The 22,109-nt window shown below is 37.3% G+C and overlaps 2 protein-coding genes across 3 annotated transcripts in view; one reads left to right on the top strand and one right to left on the bottom strand.

Moving 5' to 3' along the window:
- Positions 1-22,109, bottom strand: part of LOC139133344 (NLR family CARD domain-containing protein 4-like) — a 543,607-nt gene that overhangs the window by 429,977 nt on the left and 91,521 nt on the right. The window lies entirely within an intron of this gene.
- LOC139133341 (NLR family CARD domain-containing protein 4-like) overlaps positions 1-22,109 on the top strand; it is an 87,212-nt gene that overhangs the window by 57,705 nt on the left and 7,398 nt on the right. The window contains exons 1-2 of one of the 2 annotated variants that reach the window (XM_070699886.1): positions 6,071-6,199; positions 19,459-19,677. The exons of the other annotated variant lie outside the window; for it this stretch is intronic. Of the exons in view, the coding sequence (XP_070555987.1) occupies positions 6,073-6,199; positions 19,459-19,677 (346 nt within the window). The 5' untranslated portion in view covers positions 6,071-6,072. Of the gene's footprint in view, positions 1-6,070; positions 6,200-19,458; positions 19,678-22,109 lie in introns of those variants that run through there. 2 annotated transcript variants of the gene reach the window in all.

The following is a 22,109-nucleotide window of genomic DNA, read 5'->3' as shown; positions in this document are numbered from 1 at the left end:
CTCTCAAGTTCATATATAGATTTAGGACTCTGTGTGACACACTTCATGTGATGCCAATTTGTATGAACAAAAAGAGTTCAAAAGGGTATCACTGTAGTACCTCAATGTTATAAATGACATTTTCCATGCGTTCACTCTGAACTGGTAAACTAATTTCATTGGGATGAACAAAAATGAGCACTAAAAACGCCTTTTAGGGTTTATCACACAAGCAAAGTATACGACAAAAGAGTATGATGAACGACACTGAGATTAAAGGGGTCTTGACTAATGGTTCATAATGTATCCATGGGGCGAAATAGTGAATCAATAATTCTTATATTTAGATACTGGTCTAAAGCACCTATAACATATCACATCATCTGAAAGCAACTGATCAAGTTAGTACGTGATCTTTGGATATTGTTTGGCATTTAGTTTTTTTATAATGACGTCATTAAAATGGAAAAAGCTACAAATTGCCATGATGTTCATTTATATCGAACAAGAGAGGGCGCCCGCTTAATGCAGTCGCAATCTTGAATTGTTTGAAGACAAAACGCTTAAGGGTTGCGTTTGCCTTATGATACAGCAACACACCTAAAAAGGGGTTTACGTAGTTTTTCACGGACTCTGTACTTTTCCAGGGTGTACCAAAGTACCATGCATATACATTCAAACCTTGTATACTGATCCCTCAAGGGACTAAAAATGATTTGGAGGTGATCTTTGTATAGGAGTAGGATGGTATTACTGTCGGGGCAGGTATAGTTTGCTGAGTGCAGGAACACATACTCTGTAAACGGTCTGTACCTGCATCATCCATAGTTGGTTTTCAATTCATCTATGATGACTACAGAGCCATGCAGTTTCCGCCTTTAGGATGTTTGCTATCTTAATCATTTGTTTCGTGTCCCTCAATACATCTGGGAAATTTCAGTCGTCAAGCCTGCTCACAACAACCGAATGGCGAAACTCGAAGCTTACACCACAGGCAAAGATGATTTTGCACAGCAGAAGTACATGAATATTTTCTCCCCATATCAGACTGAGAGGATTTCACGATAAAGAAAGCTCGCGTGCACAGTTTCCTTCTGCCTAAAAGTAACACACACTGAACTAAAACAATAATAAAAAGGTTGTCAAGTCTCATTCTTAGGGTAGAATGCGCCTTAAGGACAGATATTCGGACTCACAAACTTTTTCAATTCCTTTTCTTTTACACCCCTTGTTGGGTTCATTTTAAAGCTCTTGGTGTAAGAAAACTTTTCACCGGCTTGGTTTTTCAAAGGTCGAAAATTTAATTTTTTTCTCCATAGAGTTAACACAGGGATGGCGGCGATTTTGAATTTCAAAATATCGGTAAATCTTGAATAATTTGTTTCAACAGTACCAAAATTAGCACGGTAACCCCTGATTTTTATCTTGATTTCGAAAGACAATGATTAAAATATTCCTTGAGCAAAAGTTTAAGTCTTTCACTTTCGAGGCGCATACTACCTCAAGTATGGACACCAACCTTGCCATACCTACAGGATAATACAACGTCTAATTGTGACGTTGTCGTCGAAAGTCTTTTGCCAATAACACGTTGAATACAACAACAGTCAGTCAAGGGGCTCCTTTATCTCGACTTTACTTAAGTAATGTATGAAATATTCAGTTCCAGGGAAATGATATCTAAAAAGCAAAACAGTATTCACACTATATTCGGCGGTCCGATTTTTTGTGAACTTTATTCACCATTTCTGCAACTACCTCTGGTCCCCTTTCAGCACAAATGTTAATTTATCAGGGTACGCTGGTCAGTCCCTTCCAAAGTCAATGTAGTCAATATTTAAAAGAGGTTTGAAGTCAACTCGTACAAGATTTCTTTCGATCTACCAAAACTACTAAGCAGGCCTGACCCAACTCGTCCAACTATAACCTGACCAAAAGTCAGTAAAAGAGCTTGGCCACAAACAAAATCTGCCTGGCCTATACCAATTTTCAACTTCAGGACCGTCAAAACACCAAATTATTCTGAGTAGATCTGAAAAAAATACGGTAGATGAAAAGTGTAATTGACTATTTACGGAATGGCTAAACGTGGGATGTAAGCTAGGCGCTTCTGGCTAAGAATGAAAAGTTACACATCAGATAGCCTACTTTTAACTGAGTGAAAGATGAACGAAAATTTTGCATGAAAATGGGACACTCAAGCTTGCACTAACGAATGTATTGAAACTCATACTCCTAGTTAGGCGACGAAACAGGACCAGGCTGAATCGATCTTGCATATAACCAATTTAGGATTGAACTGCAGGTCTTATCAGTTAGACTAAAAGATTCGTCGCTCGAGGGCGCTGTAAGAGGGGGATCGTAGAGAGCGTCCTCCAGTCGAGCGACGGATCTTTCAGGCTAACATCGGTCTGACCTTAATTTGTTCAGTAATGACGTTTGAATAACTTTGTGGGACCTCGTTGACCCTGTGCGTTAAGACTCAATTCATAGCTAGACACATAAAGTAGAGCTATTATATTAACATTTGCAGTTAACTTTGTGGGACCTCGTTGACCCTGTGCGTTAAGACTCAATTCATAGCTAGACACATAAAGTAGAGATATCATATTAACATTTGCAGTTAGTTTTATTTGATATCCTTTTAAGTCTCGGCAAGCATGAATGATTATGTTCGACAGTATTTTAGTATGAGAATCAATGAAGAAAATGTCATGAGACTAATCAAAGTGGGGAGCGATAAATATGTGATTTCTGGCGACCAGACAGCGAAAGTCAGCGTTACAAGAGCTCCATATAATCGCATGTCAGGTCAAGGATTTTGTTTTTAAATATTTTGCTACAAACATCTCCTTTTCAAATTTGTTTACTCTAGAGGTTAAATTTTAGAAAGAACCATATCTAATGATTGTCCAAAAAATGGACTTCACGGAACAATGATACTCTGAAATTAAAATTTAAACTATAAGGAAACAAATTTTAATGGAGAATTTATTATAGATTTGTCTATGGTTGTGATAATTTAAAGACGTTGTTCAATGCTAACACCATCCAACAGGTCAATGGTGCAAAGAACCATGGGTAACGGCCCAGAAATAGGACTTCGGGGAACCATGATTTTCAGAAAATGAGATTGAAAATGTATATTAGTGGTATTCGCTTCAAAAGTGAAAGCCTTAAACTTTTGCACAAACTTTCATAAATGAAACTTTGAACCATTCTCTTACCAAATTAACAACAAAAATCAGGGGTCACCCTGCAAAGTTAGCGATACTAAGTACTCAACTTTTTGCGATATTTGAAATTCAAAATGGCCTCAATCCCTGTGTTAACTCTATTGGGTACAATAAAGTTTCAGATTTTCGAAAAACTTAGACGGTAAAAGTTTTTCTTTCTTTTCGGGAGCTTTAAAATGAGCCCCGAAAGAGGCCGATCAGAAAAGAATTGTAGAAATTTGAGTGTCCGAATAGGCTATCTGTCCCCGAGGCGTAAAATATAAAATAAGCTTTATTTTTTAGTGAATAGGTTCATATCAATTTGTGTAAGCTTATGGTTGTATTGTTGTTTGTAATGCAAAGCCATCCAATTTCTTGACCCTAAGGTCAGTATAGGCAAGAAAGAACCACGTCTACTGGGGCAGAATATGGTCCTTTGAGCACCATGGTTATATCATGTGCATTTCCACGACACTTATTTCTCTTGGTCGACTTGGAAATTTTATTCTTGTGTACAAAAGTGCTCCTTTCTCCTTGTTATCAGTTGTTCAGACAGAATAAAATCATGTTCTGTTCTGTTTTATATACTTTTCGGTCAATTCTGTTGTTTGTTGGCCATAACTCCTTAGGCCTACAAACCTTGTAAAATTTGACCCGTAAACCATTGACTGTAAAATTGACCTCCCTACAAACTCTTTTAAAAGTCACTCCCCCCCCCCCCCCATTTCCACACCACCCCTCTCCGCCCGTTAAAAATATGGTTGCTCGCTTAAAACAAATACTCGAAAAAGCATTCTTAGGGACTGGTCAGTTTCTTCGGCCTGGGGGGGGGGCGGTGGATTATTTTTTGCCGACGTCAAAAAGTGGCTGACCCCCCTATACCAAATTTTGAAAACAGGGTGACCCCCCTATCCAAATTTGAAAACAGGGTGACCCCCCCGGGGCGTTCCATAATTAAAACAAAAGGGCGGACATAAGTAAAATCAAAGGTGAATAAATTTATATATATATATATATATATATATATATATATATATATATATATATATATATATATATATGTATATATATATATACACGTATATATATATATTTTACATTTTACATATATTTATATTTTAAATAGTCATTCTATGTTTTAATGAAATTTATGACATGTCAGTTGTAAGATAGGAATTTCAAAGTGTCAATCTTAAAGTTTGAATACAGTACATTTTGAATGAGCTGTATTTTCAATGAGCTGTGAATGTATTTCACACTTTCTATGCTTAACCAGATGTCAGTTCTTTCTATGCTTAACCAGATGTCCTGAACTGTTGTAGAGAAATGGATGTCAATCATTAATATCAAAGAGGAAAAAGCAGTGAATCAAAAACTTTGATGGGTGTGTTAAGACTTGCCAACCATCCAATTAAATCTCCTGAGGAGCCATAGAGAGCTTTTTTAGCCAAATCTGATGTGTACAGTGTCTGAGAGGACCTTTTCTTGTAACATTGAAACCATAAAAGCACAGCTAATAATGACAAAAACTGCCTTTTAACTGTTATTTGTTCATAAAAAAGCATCTTTCTACAGAAAACCTGTGAAACAAAGGAAAATAATTGCATCGATGAGAAGGAAAGATGTCTTGTCATTTTTCTATCTCTAAAATAAGTAACTGTATCAAATATATATTGTGAAATATTTGTGCATGTTGCTTTCTCATACTGAATTCTCATAGAGAGAACAGAAAAGTATCAGGAATTTGTCATCCTTTTCATATGAAATGCAGATTTCATAATGGTACACTTTCACTCAGCAACCATCAAGATATCTCTGATTTATTAAAGTATGGCGCCCGAAGGGCGCGCCGAAAAATATGAAACATCCTGATATCTCTGATATATATGCCTTGTATATTAAAGTCATGCACCTGAAGGGCATGCTGAAAAATGTGTGAATATACTAAAGTAATGAGCTTGAAGAGCACGCAGAAAAATATTGAACACAGATATCTCTGATGTATGTATGCTTGATATGTTAAAGTTGGGCGTGCTGAAAAATGTGACTGATTATTAAAGTTACGCGCCCGAAGGGCGCGCCGAAAATAAGCTTACAACTGAATGATGAAATTTGTGGCTGACACTAACATTTTAGGCAATGATGAGCCTGTGTCAAAATTCAAAAACACACTGACCCCCCTATTGGGCATTTCAAAAACATGGTGACCCCCCCTATCACCAAAGTCAAAAACAGGGTGACCCCCCCATGAATCCACCGCCCCCCCCCCCAGGCTGAAGAAACTGACCAGTCCCATATGACACTTATCAGGCAGTCGTCATCGAGTGCACAAGCGCTTATCTCGTCGCTTCGCCAAGCCCCAATGATAACAAAAAGTTGTTCTTACAGGGGCTTCAAAGCGTCGAGCCATACGCCGATGTTCCAGTGTATAGCCAAAACAAAAAGGTGCAGGTCAAAAGTGTGACAATTGTCAAATATCAATTATAGACTATAACTATTTTATAGAAAATTACGAAGAACAATACTGGTTGGCAACTGTTATCAATGAATCCAAAAGCCTGTTTCTCACCACTGCACTTTGCGAAGGTACGATGGCCCTCTGCGGCTCTCGTATTTTGCCCTCGTTTGACGTTGACAAGTGCTTTTAGAGGACGTTGACGTCATTAATTACAAGACGTCTTAAAATCTCTTTAGGGAAAAAGGTAACTAAGCCATTCGATCAATCTATTAATTAATTAATTAATAAAATAATTTATTTTCCATGTATTCATCTATTTGCTTTGATGTTTAGCAAGATCCATTAAACACATTATACCAAAATGTTCACCCCTGCTCTGTAGCAACCCTGCCTCTCCAGAATCACGTGTCCGCAGCTAAAATGGCGACGGGAGATGACAGTACTGGTAACGGACCGCTTGAAAAACGACGAAAACTAAGTCTTGAAGGCCATGATGTTGATCCGTTCAGAAGTATTTTGTACACAGTGTCGAGGAGCATTAAAAAAGGTATGAACAGATGACGTAACAAGGTCGTTTCTCAAGTTTTCCCTCTGGCTCATGTCATATGACCAGACTAGCTCAGCTTCAGTGCAAAGTTATACCTTGCTGCGAAAACGAGCCCTGCCACTCCTTGACGTGTTCCACTCCAATGACCAACCTACCCGAGTGGCAGAGGCTACGGATTCGCAGCAAATTTATACCTCACCAGCTGCAGCAGTAGTGAGCGAGGTCGCTCAACCTCACCAAAAATCACCGACCGCCTCACCGTAGAGCTACACGTGTGCAGCTAACCAGACTCATAATAATTTAAATTATACTACAATGCTCTTTGCCTAAATAAGTACCCGAGGCCAGGCCCCGGGCGAAGCAAAGCGTTTAGTACGGTAGGGCATAAAGGTCTCTCCCTACCTCCATGGGTTGGGCATTGCTGGATTGCTTTTAGCTGCAAAATTGTAGGTCTACGGTGAGGCGGTCGGTGAGTTTTGGTTTTTGGAACGCGATCACGTGTTTGAATAAATTCCACATACCATTAACGACAAAGTTAGTGTAGTATAATAGTGTTAAGTCTTCAGTAGTGATAAATCTGTACGACTAAATTCAGTAAATATGTGGGATTTCACATCAAATGCCGTGCCCTGTGCGATGCGCTTATTTGGAACTCTGCAGGGCCATCAGCATTGTAGCCACTACTGGTCAGTATAAGAGCCAAGACTCACTGACCAGTGTGCGAAATTAACGTCGGTCCGGCGGTCCGAGACCGACAGATTTCTCGTCGGGCCGAAAGTTTTTAGCAACATGTCAGTCCCTGAAATTTGGAACAAATGATGAAAATTTCTCCGTCAAGACCTGTAACAGATGCAGATGATGACTGACTCTGAATCATGCGATTCAGAATTGAATGTTATGCACCTGACGTTTTCCACCGTGGGAGTGCGGGGCAACAGGGGATATTGATTGCAATTCGTGTCCTGGTAGTGGGGAATTCGATCTCTATGCAGACCGGGGGTTGACAATGTCGCAATTTAGTAATTTTTTGTCTTGCGACTTTTTACATTTATATAGAGTCTAATCCCTCCGATCGACGCGCATAGCATGGTGCAGCTGATTACATTCAAATCAGGATGAATTACGTCCGTGCATGCACATTCCAGCAATGGAATGGATTGGTTTTGGTGCAACAATGCGACACAATATTATTATAATACTCGTCTAGTGAGTGTAACCCTGGTAATGTTAGCAAATCTGTGTCATAAGACAACAACACCCAGTATCACTTAACTAGTTCCACATTTTAAGTGTTCGGAATTTACACAAATGTACATATGTACATAATACAGCCCTTCATTTTATCAAACTGACTCCGTTTTCTTTGCTTTGATTTTCCATTGAAGCGTTCAAAACATAAATGGTTCATAGAAGAGTTTAAGACAAAAACCTACTACGAGCAGTGCTGTTGACTAAACATATTTGGTTTTGAACATGGAGGTATTTTTTTACCTCTATGGTTTTGAACTACGCCCGATACAAGGACTAGATGTTACACGACAGCCCAATTGTGCTACCTGCAGTCGACAATCAAGTTCACGTTTCGCTGCGTTTGTTTGTGGACCGCTAGAACATCTTGCTTGCTCGTTGGTCTTTAACCAAAGTTCACAAGGCCGACTGTTACCACGATATATCGACGTGATAACAAGTATACATTTTATAAAACAGAGCGGCCTTATCATAACAGTTTTGTCGAGTTGCACGATCCGTCGTGTATTATACTCTCAGAGGCCGAGAGTAGGGCTTCAAATTGTTTCGATGTATACCGTTTTACGACTGGCATGCAAAACTCACCGTCATCCTGGGCTGTAGGCCTAAATGTCGCAAAGTCTTCTAAGATTTTACGGTATCATTAACTGATCGTGTCGATGGTTTTCAGCAGTATCGAGTGTCTGTCAAACTTTTCAGAGTCATTTTAATAACTTTAAGCTTTCAAAGGGCGATGAGACCCAGCAATCGCTCAGGCAAAACTTTTCGATCAGAAATATGCATTCATTTCCGCGAGTGGCGACGTGTGCCATTCATGTTGTCTGCAATTTCTATAATCGAGAAAAAGTTACGATACTTGTCCTTTAATTAAAAGTACAACTTCATCTGTTTCTTCATGAATGCAACAGAGGCCACATTAAAGCATATTTATTTTTTGAAAAATTTTGAAAGTAATCCATACGTCATATCAAAATACATACCAGGTATTTTCTCCCTTATGTTTTACATAACAATAAAAAAGATCAATGTTTGCATAAAAAAATATTCATACACTCCCCTTACTCATGACTGTTTTCAGGGTACTAAGCTATTCACTCACTCTTCTACCACTCGCATTTGCTATTTTCAGAAGTGATTTTCAGCTTGCCAACCATTTTCAAATCACAATATCACATGCCCTGGTGTAGTGTACAATTGCACACAGCCATGTAGAGAGCATTATCCCCAATAGAAAGTCGTGAGAGACAAACTGTCTCGCTTTCATTATCCACATGTAGTCAGTGCATGAGCCTGAGGGCTGTGATCTTTTTGAGATAGCAAATAATGTAGATGAATGATTCATGATCATCATTTACACTATCCTGCAAGCTATGTAAACAATAGTCTTTTGGAGTGAATACTCGCTGACTCTTTTGATAAAAAGACATGAAAAATTAAATATTACAACATTCAAAAGCATAGTATTGGTGGAGAAGTTGACTTTAATGGTCGTTAACATCTACATTTATTGAGGACCAGCAGTTTTCTGTAAGGACCTGAAGCTTTGGCTTGGTGCAGGCCCTTATGACCTGAAGCTATTTTCTCTTAATTTCGCACACTGTCACTGACCCCTTCACCATAGAGCTACAGCTAGATTGCTCGATAATCCCCCTAATACTTGTAATACTAAAGGTAATAGTAAGTTTACTACTAATAGCTACCCTAGACATGAATATCATGCTTTTAGCATTTTTTCTCGCCTATTCGACAAGTAACCATGATTCAGAATATCCTCACGGGGGGACCAACCTAGAAGTACACTGTATCAGTGCAGCCAATAATTCTGTCAATGTACAAAATTATCAGAAAACAATGGCTGAGATCCTGATTTTACACCTATTTTTTTAACTTGACCATGAAATTTGTAGAGGAAAGTTGAGCTGTTTCGGGATGACTGAAGATTAGTAGACACACATGGTGATTTCTTCGGGGCTCTAACGAAGGGGAGAACCATTGGATTTTTTTTGGGGGGGGTATGGAGGAAGTGGGTATGGGAGCACTTTTTTTTCCTGTCAGACCTGCATCAATTTTTTTTTTCAAATGGAGTAGTCAGTGCAATTTTTTTATTGGTCATCCAGTTTGTAATGCGTTGTATATAAGGGAGCCGCCATTATTACGGCCTGAAACTCCAAAATTTCGAGTGACCCCCTCGCCAACCATGATGAATTTGAGTACCCTCCCTCTCTAACTCTGAAATTTGACTGAAACCCCCCCAACTTGGAAAAGTTAAATACCAATACATGTAATTGTAAAATTTACAAAATACAGCAACAGTAAAGACCTTTCAAATCCTGATGTACTCTGCTAGACTATCATCAGTAATTATCTCAAGATGGTTCAAAAAAGGTGAACCCATCAAAATGAAATTCAAAGTCACAATAAAATAAAGATATAAAAGCTCACGCTTTAACCAGTATCTACGGTAACTATATAGTATATTGTTTAATTTGGATGGGTATTATGACAGGGTTTTCACTAGGATATCTGACCGGGCAGAATTTGAAAGTACAGGGGGAGAACACGCGAGAGGCTTAGGGGGAAGTGTTACGGGGCTTTCCCCTATCTTGCATGGAAATTTTTAAGATATTGATGTGTGCAATGGTGCAGTCTGGTGCAATCTGAGAGGTATTTTTAATTTGTCTTTTACCAGTAAAACTGTTAGAAGACTCAAGGGGGAGAGCACGAGAGGGGGGTGCCCCCCTCACATTGAAAATTTTGAGAAATGGATGTGTGCAATGGTGCAATCTGAGATGTGTTTCAATTTATTTTGCACAAAATAAATTGAGTATTTGCACAAAATAAATTGAGTAACCCTGTCCCCTTCTTCCTCTCCACATTTTGAGTAACGCCCCCCCCCTAAAGTTTAGTGCCTGTGCCATTGAGATATTGCAACAGAAATCCTGAAATATGATTTCTTGGGTCAGAAAAGGGAAGGAAAACATTGAGTGCACTGAGGTGTTAAGTAGACCTACACATGTATGTAGTGCATGCTTATATCATAAGTGCTGGGAAAAAACATAAGAATTGCTTGTGGTAAAAACATTTGCGCCGCCTATGGCAGCGCGCCGGCAAAGAATACATGAGAATAAGGTTTCCAAATTTTGCTCATTTCTGGTGCATTGTGACAATTTTTTTTTTCATGACAATTTTTTTTTTAAGGCCGTGACAGGATCAATTTTTTTTTCTTCTATTGCACCTGGTGACAATTTTTTTTTTTCTCAAAATTCTCCATATCCCTCCAGAAATCAAATGGTTCTCCCCTAAATTATGTGATAGTATGAGTGGACTCTCTATTTAAAGTATGCAATTTCCTTGTGTCCACTAATATTCAGTCGTGCGGCTGGTCGTATTACCCTTCTGGCCCTGGCATATGCAGAAAGGGGAACTTGTTCAGAGAAGCCTAGGGGTATTGTAGGGTTGTATATATAAACTACGGGCCCTTTTTAGCTACTATAGACTATAGTCTATAGAAGCTATTGGGATGGGTATCCGTCCGGCGTCCGTCGTCAGTCTGTATGTATGTATGTATGTATGTATGTATGTATGTATGTATGTATGTATGTATGTATGTATGTATGTATGTCCGTTTGTGAGGCGTCCGTCCACTCAAATATCTTGAGAACCGCAGTACTTACTGATTTGATATTTGTTGTGTAGATGAAAAATACGATTTTGAGAAACTAATTTTTTAATTTTTTGATATTGTTGAAAATAGGCAAATTAATGCCAAAAAAGGTGTTTTTGGTAAAAAATCTTCTTCTTCATAACCGCTGGTCAGACAGCTTTGTTATTTGGTATACAGGTCCCTAGGGGTAACCCAACTTAGATTTGTTCAAATTGTGATGAAATATGCAAATCTGTATTTTTAAGGAATTTTTTTGTCATTTTGGTCAAAATTTGACTTACATTGTATGTAATTCTTGTACTGTATAAACCCTATCAATTCACCCAGAAAAAAATAATTAATATGATTTTAAATAATTGAATTAATTAGGAAATCATCAAAGCCAAAATAATTTTAGTGTAGAATTATCAGAAAGTTCAACTTTTTTTGACAGTTCATAGTGAAATGCTTACCATCTTGGAGGATTAAAACCTGTAAAGGCAACTTTCCTGAATCCCAACTTTGACATATTCTGAACCGTCATTTATTGTGCCCTGTATGTTATCTAAAAGAAATTGCTCAAAATAGTCAATAGAGATAGAGATAGAGATAGAGAAAGTTATAATTTCGGTTATGGTTGACTTGGTAAGGATAAAATAAAATTACTTTTTGAGGAAAAAATAGAGTGGTCAATTAAAAGAGTGGTCAAAGTGATAGGGTTTTTATGGTAAAGCTGGGCTGTATAAAGATTCCTCATGTGCTATTTATAGCAATTATGCAATCTGTGTAAACAGTGCAATGAAAGTGTAACATGATTCCTTATAATGCTTTTGATGACCTTGAACTTCTTAAGTTTAAAACCTTTGTCTCTTCAGTGTGCTTTCTCTGAGTATGTACAGTCTCAACTTATTAAACAGAACTCACAATGTTAATCAAAGATATCCACCTTCTTCATCAATACATGTGTCACAAAAGGTTATTCTCTACATAACTCAACAGAGCTCTGTCAACTGTTGAGTTGCTTGTTCTTTCAAACCGCTGGTCAGACAGCTTTAATATTTAGTTTACTTGTCCGTATGATGACCTTAGTGAGATCATTTCATACAGTCAGGAAATACTTAATTTTGTATCCATGTCTATAGTAGCTTCAGGGACTTTGGCCCTATGTTTTAAGTTTTAAGAACTAAATCTTATTATTTAAGGACCCCATTTAAGACCTTATGACCTTTGATCCAGGTCAAAAATCATAGTCATCGAAAAATGCAGTGTTTCAGCCAGCCTGCAACATTTGATGCAATTTTTGCTCTCTCCTCTAAAATAATCTTTGTGGGTCACCATGACGCAATCTCAATCTGTGTAGGCCTTATTTTAGTGGCTATTGAACTTGTAGACAGTGCCTCCTCAACAGAAAACTACATGTTGTAAAATGCTGAAACAGTTTATGCTCCTTCCTACAAAGTTGCTATGTATTGAAACAGTATACTGTCCTTTCTACAAAGTTACAAATTCCCTGGTATGTTAAACAAACATTGTTACTGTTCAATACTACAATACAACTGAGGTTATGATTTGCCTCTGGGAGTCCCACTTGAGTCTGTCAAATTTTTTACCAACTTTGCTTGAATCAACATTCGACCTGCAGCTACTCAGTTTGATAGTAAAAACCATAATTTCAAAGGAAACTTTCACGAACAGAGTCATACTACAAGGGAAAAGGAGAAAAACTGCGGTTTTCTGAAAGGTCATATGTAGGTCATCTCACCATGTGATGTCATGCATGAAGACCCTTAAATATACAATTATGGTTCAAAATAAACCACCTAGGGTGGTCAAATAGGTACAGTCTTATGTTAAAAGGTAATTTCTTGGTGCCTTCCAATTTAAATGGCATTTAGCTTGACTGTCAGCTTTAAATTTAATTTTATTAAGAGTCATGGCAAAGGGAAATTGTCAACAGTACTTGCAGTGAGCATATCCATTTTCAAATCATCAATTTGTGAACTACAATTTTGCATGATCACTTAACATCAAAGCAACAATTCAAAAGTAGGAGAACTATTAAAATTGTCCATTTGACTTATTTCAAACTACTACAACTTATACAAGGAATGATGTCACCCTAAATGATTTAATATTTTTGCAGATTCCACCTGTTGAATAAATGATATAGAACTGAACATCATCAGGCATATCAAAACATCAAATGAAAATATTTCTGGGCTAAAATGTATCATAATCATTAAAACAATGATTACTGTCTCATAGTGGGAAATGAATGATATCATTGTGTTTTGTTTGAAGGGATTGGCCCAACCCTTTTCCAGTGTTCGCGCTAGGGTTTTTTTTCAAATTAGCCATGGTCTGCTGGTGTGGCTAATTCAAGCAAAAAAACATTAGCCACAGCAAAAATTGATTAGCCACGCAAATATTTTACTCAAAACACAAAGATGTGCAACTGATATGACTACATGTATGTTATTCAAAGTAAACAATGTTGGACGTCACTGGAATATTTCTAAACACACTTCATGAGCAAATCATTTTTGAGTCACTAACTCACTAGTTTCCGGGCTATAAGACAAAAAAATTGCTAGCCCAGCCTATTTCAACTGGCCTGCCTGTTACTTATGATTTCACTGCCTGCTTTCCAGCTGCAAAATGTGAGAGAAAAATTGCGTCTGACATGAAGATTGTTTACGTAAATTTACGAAACTTGTGTAACAAAAACTATAGCAAAATACCACAGACTAATTTCTCCTTGTCTTTGAAGATACGAATCAGTAATTTTATTAGGGTAGAGCATGACCGTTTATGATATGACTGATATGAGTATACTATACTTTTGTGCTTTCCTACAACCACGGGAGCTCCATGTGAATTTTTCTGTGAACACAATAAATCCTATGCATTGGAAGCAGTCTGCTCCTTGATACCCATATAATAATTGTGGAAATAAATGAAATTACAACAACAGCAACAACAACAAAACCCACACAAAATAGCATGTCATGCGATCGCAGTGTCCGATGCAATGGTGGTTGATTCCTACATGCATGTGTTGCATGGACGGCCATGATGAGCGGACTATTTGTTGAAAGGGGTGAGCAAATATCATGAACGTTTACAAACTCATTACGTTTGATAAGATTACCTTACTGATGAAAGAAAGCAGTAGAGGATAACAAAATGATGGAGAATGGAAGTTCAAGTGACGGAACTGCAAGTAAAACCAAATTTATTTGCGGTATTTTTAATCCTCGGTCCCTCTACCCTAATAGAAGAGTCCTTTTTGATGTCATATCCGCCATAGGTGCTATGCCAGTCCGGTTATCTCAATGTTGTGATTGACGATTATTTTCTTTCTTGATAAGAGAGATTTCATCTTTCACAGCATGATCCAAATGAATGATCTTTTTATTTAAGGAATTTCACTCATGACTACAACAAATTTCATTGCCATATTGTTTATTTTTATCTAAATTGAAAGGTCTGTGTTTTTGCGTGCTGCTATGGCTTAATCACAGTGCACACATGTACTACACCAACATCAGTTGATTTTCAGCTACTATAGTCTATAGAAGCTATTGGGATGGGTATCCGTCTGGTGTCCGTCGTCAATCTGTATGTATGTATGTCCATTTGTGAGGCGTCCGTCAACTCAAATATCTTGAGAACCGCAGTACTTACTGATTTGATATTTGTTGTGTAGGTGCAAAATATGATTATGATAAACTATTTTTTTTAATTTTTGATATTGTTGAAAATATGCAAATAAGCGCACAAAAGGCATTTTTGGTAAAAAATCGTCTTCTTCATAACCGCTGGTCAGGCAGGTCCCTAAGGATAACCCAACTAAGATTTGTTCAAATTGTGATGAAATATGCAAATCTGTATTTTTAAGGAATTTTTTGTCATTTTTGGTCAAAAATTTATTTCATCAAAACTGCTCATCTGACAGCTTTGATATTTGGTATACAGGTTCCTACAGATAAACTAAATATGATATATTGAATATATGATGAAATCTGCAATTTTGTATTTTTGGCGCAATTTTTGCCATTTTTGGTCGAAAAATGTGTTTCACAAAAACTACTTGTCTGATGCCTTTGATATTTGGTATACAGGTTCCTAGGGGTTGTCTTAGTGTAATATATTGAAATTTGATGAAATCTTCAATTTTTGTATTTCTGGGTCATTTTTTGCCATTTTTGGTCAAAATCTTTGTTTCTCAAATGTTACTCATCTGATAGCTTTGATATTTGATATACAGGCTCCTAGGGTTTATCTTAATGTAATATATTGAAATTATGATGCAATCTTCAATTGTGACTATTTTTGCAGCTAATTTTGCCATTTTTGGTCAGACCATCCTGAAATGAGCTATCAAAGATACCCACCTTTGTCATCAACACGTGTCACAAAAAGTTATTCTCTACATAACACAGCGGAGCTCTGTCGACTGTTAGGTTGCTTGTTTTTTCAAAACCGCTGGTCAGACAGCTTTAATATTTGATATACAGGTCCCTAGGATGATCTTAGTGAGATAATTTCATACAGTCAGGAAATACTCAATTTTGTATCCCTGTCTATAGTAGCTTCAGGGATATTGGCCCTATGTTTTACGTATGAGCTTGACGTCAAATTGTATGAATTGTTTGTCTTTTTTCCGAGATTAAAGTCAAACTGTAATTTCTTAGAAATTCATCTTCTTCATCCCAGAATTGCATACGTTCTTTGAAATCGAATTTGGGTAAGGAATTTTATGTCAGTTACATAGGATCGGAAACGTCAGTCACTGTTCATTTTGCTGTAGCCAATGTGTTTCTACATGTCGTTTGCTCCCGATCAACTTTGCTACTCTCCTCAGCTGTCTCCTACATTACGCTAGCTCATCGAGCTAATAGAGGTACCAAAAATTACTTGCCCGGAGGTAAAAACTGCTAGCCCATGAGTTTGGGGTTGTGGATTTGCTCACCCATATATTCCTATTCTGGTGAACAGAGTATTCTGGTCGCCTCCACCACCCCGAAGTAATAGTGCAGAGGCGATCGTAGTTGAGTGATTGATCCGACGATGTGTCCAAACAATTTTTGGGGCAAAAAATTCAATTCGCAAGCGTGGCTAATGACTTTCAAAAAATTTTCACCAAATGAGAGTTTTATTCGCATTTTGCGAGTGTTGCGAGCACTAGCATGAACACTGCTTTTTGTCTCAAGAAAAATACTTTTGCTCTAGATGCTATTGAGCCTGCTTAATCACAACTATGACACAACATGAGGGCCTTGAACACCACAAATAATTGTATCTACACTGCAACTATGCTACTAAATGCTTCCTTCTGCATGGACAATTCTTATTTTCGGCTCAAAACATTTTCATCATGACTTAAATGAAGGCTACATAAATTTGCCACATGAGAAGCTTGTAGCTTACAATTAGTTGTCATACTGTGAACACTGACTGAATGCCTCAGAAATATTCTGTACCTGTGGTAATATACACTTCACAGTGCTACCAGATTTTTACCACCAGAAACAAGAAAGTATTTCTATTCCTTAATGCATAGAAACACAGATAATTAATGCAATAAAAACCAACAAATAATTTTTATCACAACTGGAAGTTGTGATATAGAGGTGGTTTCAACCGGTGTTGATGTCGTCCATTTCCGTAAACGACAAAAAGTCAAAAAATGCTGAACAGACTGCGTTGATATTTGATACCGATACATAGAGTGGTTCCAAGGTTCCAATTCCGAAAATGGAGCCAAACGGAGCGGCGGTTAGATAGTTTTGGGAAATTTCTAACCCCCTTTTTATCACAACTGGAAGTTGTGATATAGAGACGGTTTCAACCGGTGTTTGATGTCGTCCATTTCCGTAAACGACAAAAAGTCAAAAACTGCTGAACAGACTGCGTTGATATTTGATGCTGATACGTAGACTGGTTCCAAGGTTCCAATTCGGAAAAATGGAGCCAAACGGAGCAGCGGTTATATAGTTTTGGGAAATTTCTAACCCCCCTTTTTTACTAATTGATTTTAGGGGTCTTTCATATATGTAGTTTTGGAATGTACACCAATCCTGCATTGTGGACTGTTTAATGAGTTGTGGAACAGAAATGAGGTTTTGATGAATGTTAGAAATATGCAGGATGGCTGATTCGAAGTATAAGAGATTTCTATGCTCTTTTGGGCATCAAAAGCATTAAAAAAAAACATATTTCATAGTTTAGATTCTCACTTTTGAGATGACCCTAGGCATTTGTTAAGTAAACATCCTTGAGTCAATATACAGACTTTGACATTCCAGAGATTAAGTATCCACAACCTCACATGTTACAGTCTTTCACTACAATGGTATGGCCCAAACCCATTGTTATCAATGGAGAGTGTGGACCTGTCTACAGGAAATTGGGGTGAACAGGTTAGACAATGACGTTACAAGTTGTAGGTTAGTTATCAAGGTAGCACCAGCATAGAGTCCTGAGCATCTGTCCATGTGTTCTCACAGCAAATTACAGGGAAAAAATTATTGAGAAGTTTCTCTCCTTTAAATAGAAGTATCATAACAATTTAAACCTGTCATGGATGGATTGCTCTCAAATGATCTGAAACACAGTTATTGCCCATTAGCAACAAATCTACAGCAATATTATGTAAAGTTCATGAACTTACACAAGGTATTAGACAAAAGATGACCATGACTTTGCTACTTTTCAACATTTATTTCAATCAGATTTACCCAGCTTAGTGTATAATTTTGTAATCTTAATTACTGTCAACTTAGCTTTACTAACTTATTCTAACCTCATTATTCTTACACTAGTGTTATACCTTATAACCACAAAATTTCAAGAGATGCATATATGATTGTCACTTAACAAACAATTTACAAATATGTCTTCTGCTTTTTCTCCATATACATATACATGTCTCTTTTCTCATAAAAATGAGCTTAAAATCGCAATGTGAAAAATAGTCTTTCACCTATATGTTGCTCATTGACTTCGTGGTCTGTCTAATTCACAGTGAGTGTGGTTGTTGATAACGCCGATAATACTAGGCGGTCATTATGTCCAAGCGCCATTGGCGGTGTATTTTAACATAATGACCATAGGTCATTATCACATCTGGAAGTTGTGATATAGGGTTAGCTTCAACCGGTGTTTGACAGTGTCCATTTTCCGTAAACGACAAAAAGTCAAAAACCGCTGAACAGACTGCATTGATATTTGGTACAGATATTCAGACTGGTTCCAAGGTTCCGATTCCGAAAAATGGAGCCAAACGGAGCAGCGGTTAGATAGTTTTGGGAAATTTCTAACCCCCTTTAACTAATTGATTTTAGGGGTCTTTCATACATGTATATGTAGTTTTGGAATGTACACCAATCCTGCATTATGGACTATTTAATGAGTTGTGGAACAGAAATGAGGTTTTGATGAATGTTAGAAATATGCAGGATGGCTGATTCAAAGTATCAGAGATTTTCATGCGCTTTTGGTAATAAAATGATAAAAAACAACATATTTAATGTTTTAGATTTCTCACATTTGTTATGACCCTTAACATTACAGACTTGATGACATAACTAGCTGCTGGACCTGTTTACTGGCGCATTGATTTAAAGACAAAGATCGTTTTATTTGTGATAAGGACGTGTGATTTCGTAAAACATAGTCTACTAGCCTGGAAATGTGATTTTTGCGAATATTGCTTACCCCACTGACAAACAGTGTGGTTTGAAAATGGCTGGAATTCGCTACTTAGGGACTTTGTTTTGTGTGTGCATTTACTGACAAACTCCAAACCCGCAGCACCTACCCATTCAGTATTTCATGTACAGGTGTACCCAGAGATAGAGTAGTTTCACAATGTGCCAGTTGTGATCAAGTGCCATTGGCGCTATTTTTTTAATGTAAAATTTATCATGAACAACACACAAAACATCTTGATTTGTAAAATTAGGAACTCCTGAATGCTGAGAAAGCTATCGCCACACTTGAGATCATAAACTGTCTAAAAGGTGCTAAGAGTGGCTACAAGATGTTTGATTTGGCTTATGAGTTGACTAATCATTTTGGTGACTTGGGGAAGCCCTGCAGTTTACACACATACCGTGTGGTAGCAGTGAACTAACGGTAAATGATACTGAAAGTTTGAGGTGGGCACACTTGGGCACATGTTTGAAATTGTTCATAAATGAATTCAGACTAAAATTTATATATTAATAATGCAGACTGTTTATTAACACTCTACATTTCAAAAAAGCTTTGGGGCATTACTGAAAGCAAGAAACTATCTTATAAAAATGTGTGGTAAAGAAGTTGTAATATGCTCTGGTTTTTGCTACATTTTCACCATCAGAAAACTTTAAGGAGCTGAAATTTCTGTGCTCAGGAAAAATAGCAGAAAAGTCTCTTGAAGACATGGAAGACCCATTAGATTTGTTCAATGCTTTGATCCAGACGGGCAACATCTCCAAAACAGATACAGGATTTCTTCAAAATGTGCTGCTCCTTCTTAAGTTGCCTACGTTGTCTGAAGAATTGCAGACTTTTCACAAAAGTCAACCTCAATCAGAAGGTAAGCCAAGTGAATTTGCCATGTACGTGTACTTGGTGACAAATAAAAAAATTGACAAACCCAGGAACCCTAAACCAAATTTGAATCTCTCTTTATTCACTGAACCTGTTTTGCATACATCTTTGATAATGTTTTTGAGCAGTTATCAAAGAGGACCTTTAACAAAAAGAGTATGTATGTTGTATAAAGTTGTGCTTCTTGATAATTAATTACAGGCAAATTACAATGCAAACCTGTCTGGCAAAGGTTTATTGCAGAAGAGTACTAGTTTAAAGTGTTCATACAGTCTAAAAGTATAGTATATCTGTAAAATAAATGTATTTTCTGTGCCTGCTCTTATTCAGTATTTTAGTTCATTGGTAGTGAATTGCATGTATTTTATATTTGTTATAAATGCAATTAATTTATATACAATATAGTGGTGCGGCATAACCAAAATTTTCATAACAATTGTGCATTTTGTGATAAAAGCATGAAATTTGGTACAAATGTAGATTATCATAATATAAATCAATTTGGATACCGAGCCACCACAGGTTGAGCCTCGTTCTGGTATGGCGGCCATTTTTAAATATGGCGACCATCAGTCACTATAAAATCCCATAGTTGCTGCTCTACAGATGATTCTGTGGTGAATAGAGGACGTATTTCCATCATAAATGCCTTTTAAGATTACCATTTGCATATTTATTGTTTTCAAATCAATTTGAATACCGATCCCTCACAGGTAGAGCCTCGTTCTGGTGTGGCGGCCATTTTCAATATGGCGACCATCAGTCACTATAAAATCCCATAGTTGCTGCTCTACAGATGATTCTGTGGTGAATAGAGGACGTATTTCCATCAGAAATGCCTTTTAAGATTACCATTTGCATATTTATTGTTTTAAAATCAATTTGAATACCGATCCCTCACAGGTAGAGCCTCATTCTTGGTGTGGCGGCCATTTTCAAATATGACGACCGTCAATTACTGTAAAATCCCATAGTTTGCTGCTCTTAGGGATGATTCTGTGGTGAATAGTGGATGTATTACCATCATAAATGCATATTAAAATTACTATTTTCATTTTTATTGTTTTATAATTTCATTTTACTAGAAAAACGGGTTCTCTTAATAAACTTATTGACAATATGGTTGAAACAAGGCAAAAGTGGAAGATTCAAAATTGTCAAATTGAATTTTTGTACGATGATCAGCTGTCAGCTGTTCTGTGTAGTTAGACTATCAGAAGGTATTGTTAAGAGTTTATTAGTCCCCACGGGACACCGTCCGGGGTGTCCGTTCGTCTGTGCGTCCGTCCGTGCGTCCGTCCGTTCACGCAGATATCTCAGAGATGCCTGGAGCGATTTCATTCAAACTTGGTACAAGGATTACTTCATATGTCATACATATGCACGTTGATTTGTTTTCTGATACGATCCAATATGGCCACAAAATGGCCAGGCGGCCATTTTGTTACGATTTTTTCATGTATGGAGCCATAACTCGGGCACATCTCAACTGATTCTATTCAAAGTTGGTACAAGGACATTGACCTATATCATACATATGCACTTCAATTTGTTACACAATACGATCCAATATGGCCGCATGGCGGCCATTTTGTTTCAATTTTTTCATGTACAGAGCCATAAATCATGCACGTTTCTACCGATTTTATTCAAAGTTGGTACAAGGACATTGACCTATGTCATGCATATCCACATTGATTTGTTTTGTGATACGATCCAATATGGCCGCATGGCGGCCATTTTGTTACAATTTTTTCATGTACGGAGCCATAACTCAGGCACGTCTTAACCGATTTTATTAAAAGTTTGCACAAGGACATTGACCTATGTCATGCATATGCACATCAATTTGTTTCACAATGTGATCCAATATGGCCGCATGGCGGCCATTTTGTTACAATTTTTTCATGTACGGAGCCATTACTCAGGCACTTCTCAACCGATTTTATTAAAAGTTTGCACAAGGACATTGACCAATATCATGCATATGCATGTCAATTTGTTTCACGATGTGATCCAATATGGCTGCATGGCGGCCATTTTGTTACAATTTTTTCATGTCCTTAGCCATAACTCAGGCAGGTCTAAACAAATTGCACTGCATCAAACTTTACCGGTGATAACCTGTCAGTGTTACGATAGGATGCATAAACGTTTGGCAGCATCCTGTTTATAAGTACTAATTGATTCATTTTAATGACCTTTTGTAATTAGTGTGGCGGCTTACATTGGTTTCATGTTTTCACCACCATAGAACTTATTTTTGACCATTAAGCCCCATCTGTATCGCAGTATTTTTCATCACAGACCTAATTAAATTAATGGAGGGGACTGTGTCATTGTCAATGACTTGTTTATTTTATTCTTATTTTAATCGTTGGTGCACCAGCATTTTTAGAGTTGTAGCTGGTGCGTGCG

This window comes from Ptychodera flava, chromosome 5 (genome assembly GCF_041260155.1).
Source record: "Ptychodera flava strain L36383 chromosome 5, AS_Pfla_20210202, whole genome shotgun sequence".
Taxonomy (NCBI): domain Eukaryota; kingdom Metazoa; phylum Hemichordata; class Enteropneusta; family Ptychoderidae; genus Ptychodera; species Ptychodera flava.
This window is presented reverse-complemented; position numbering and strand designations above follow the sequence as displayed.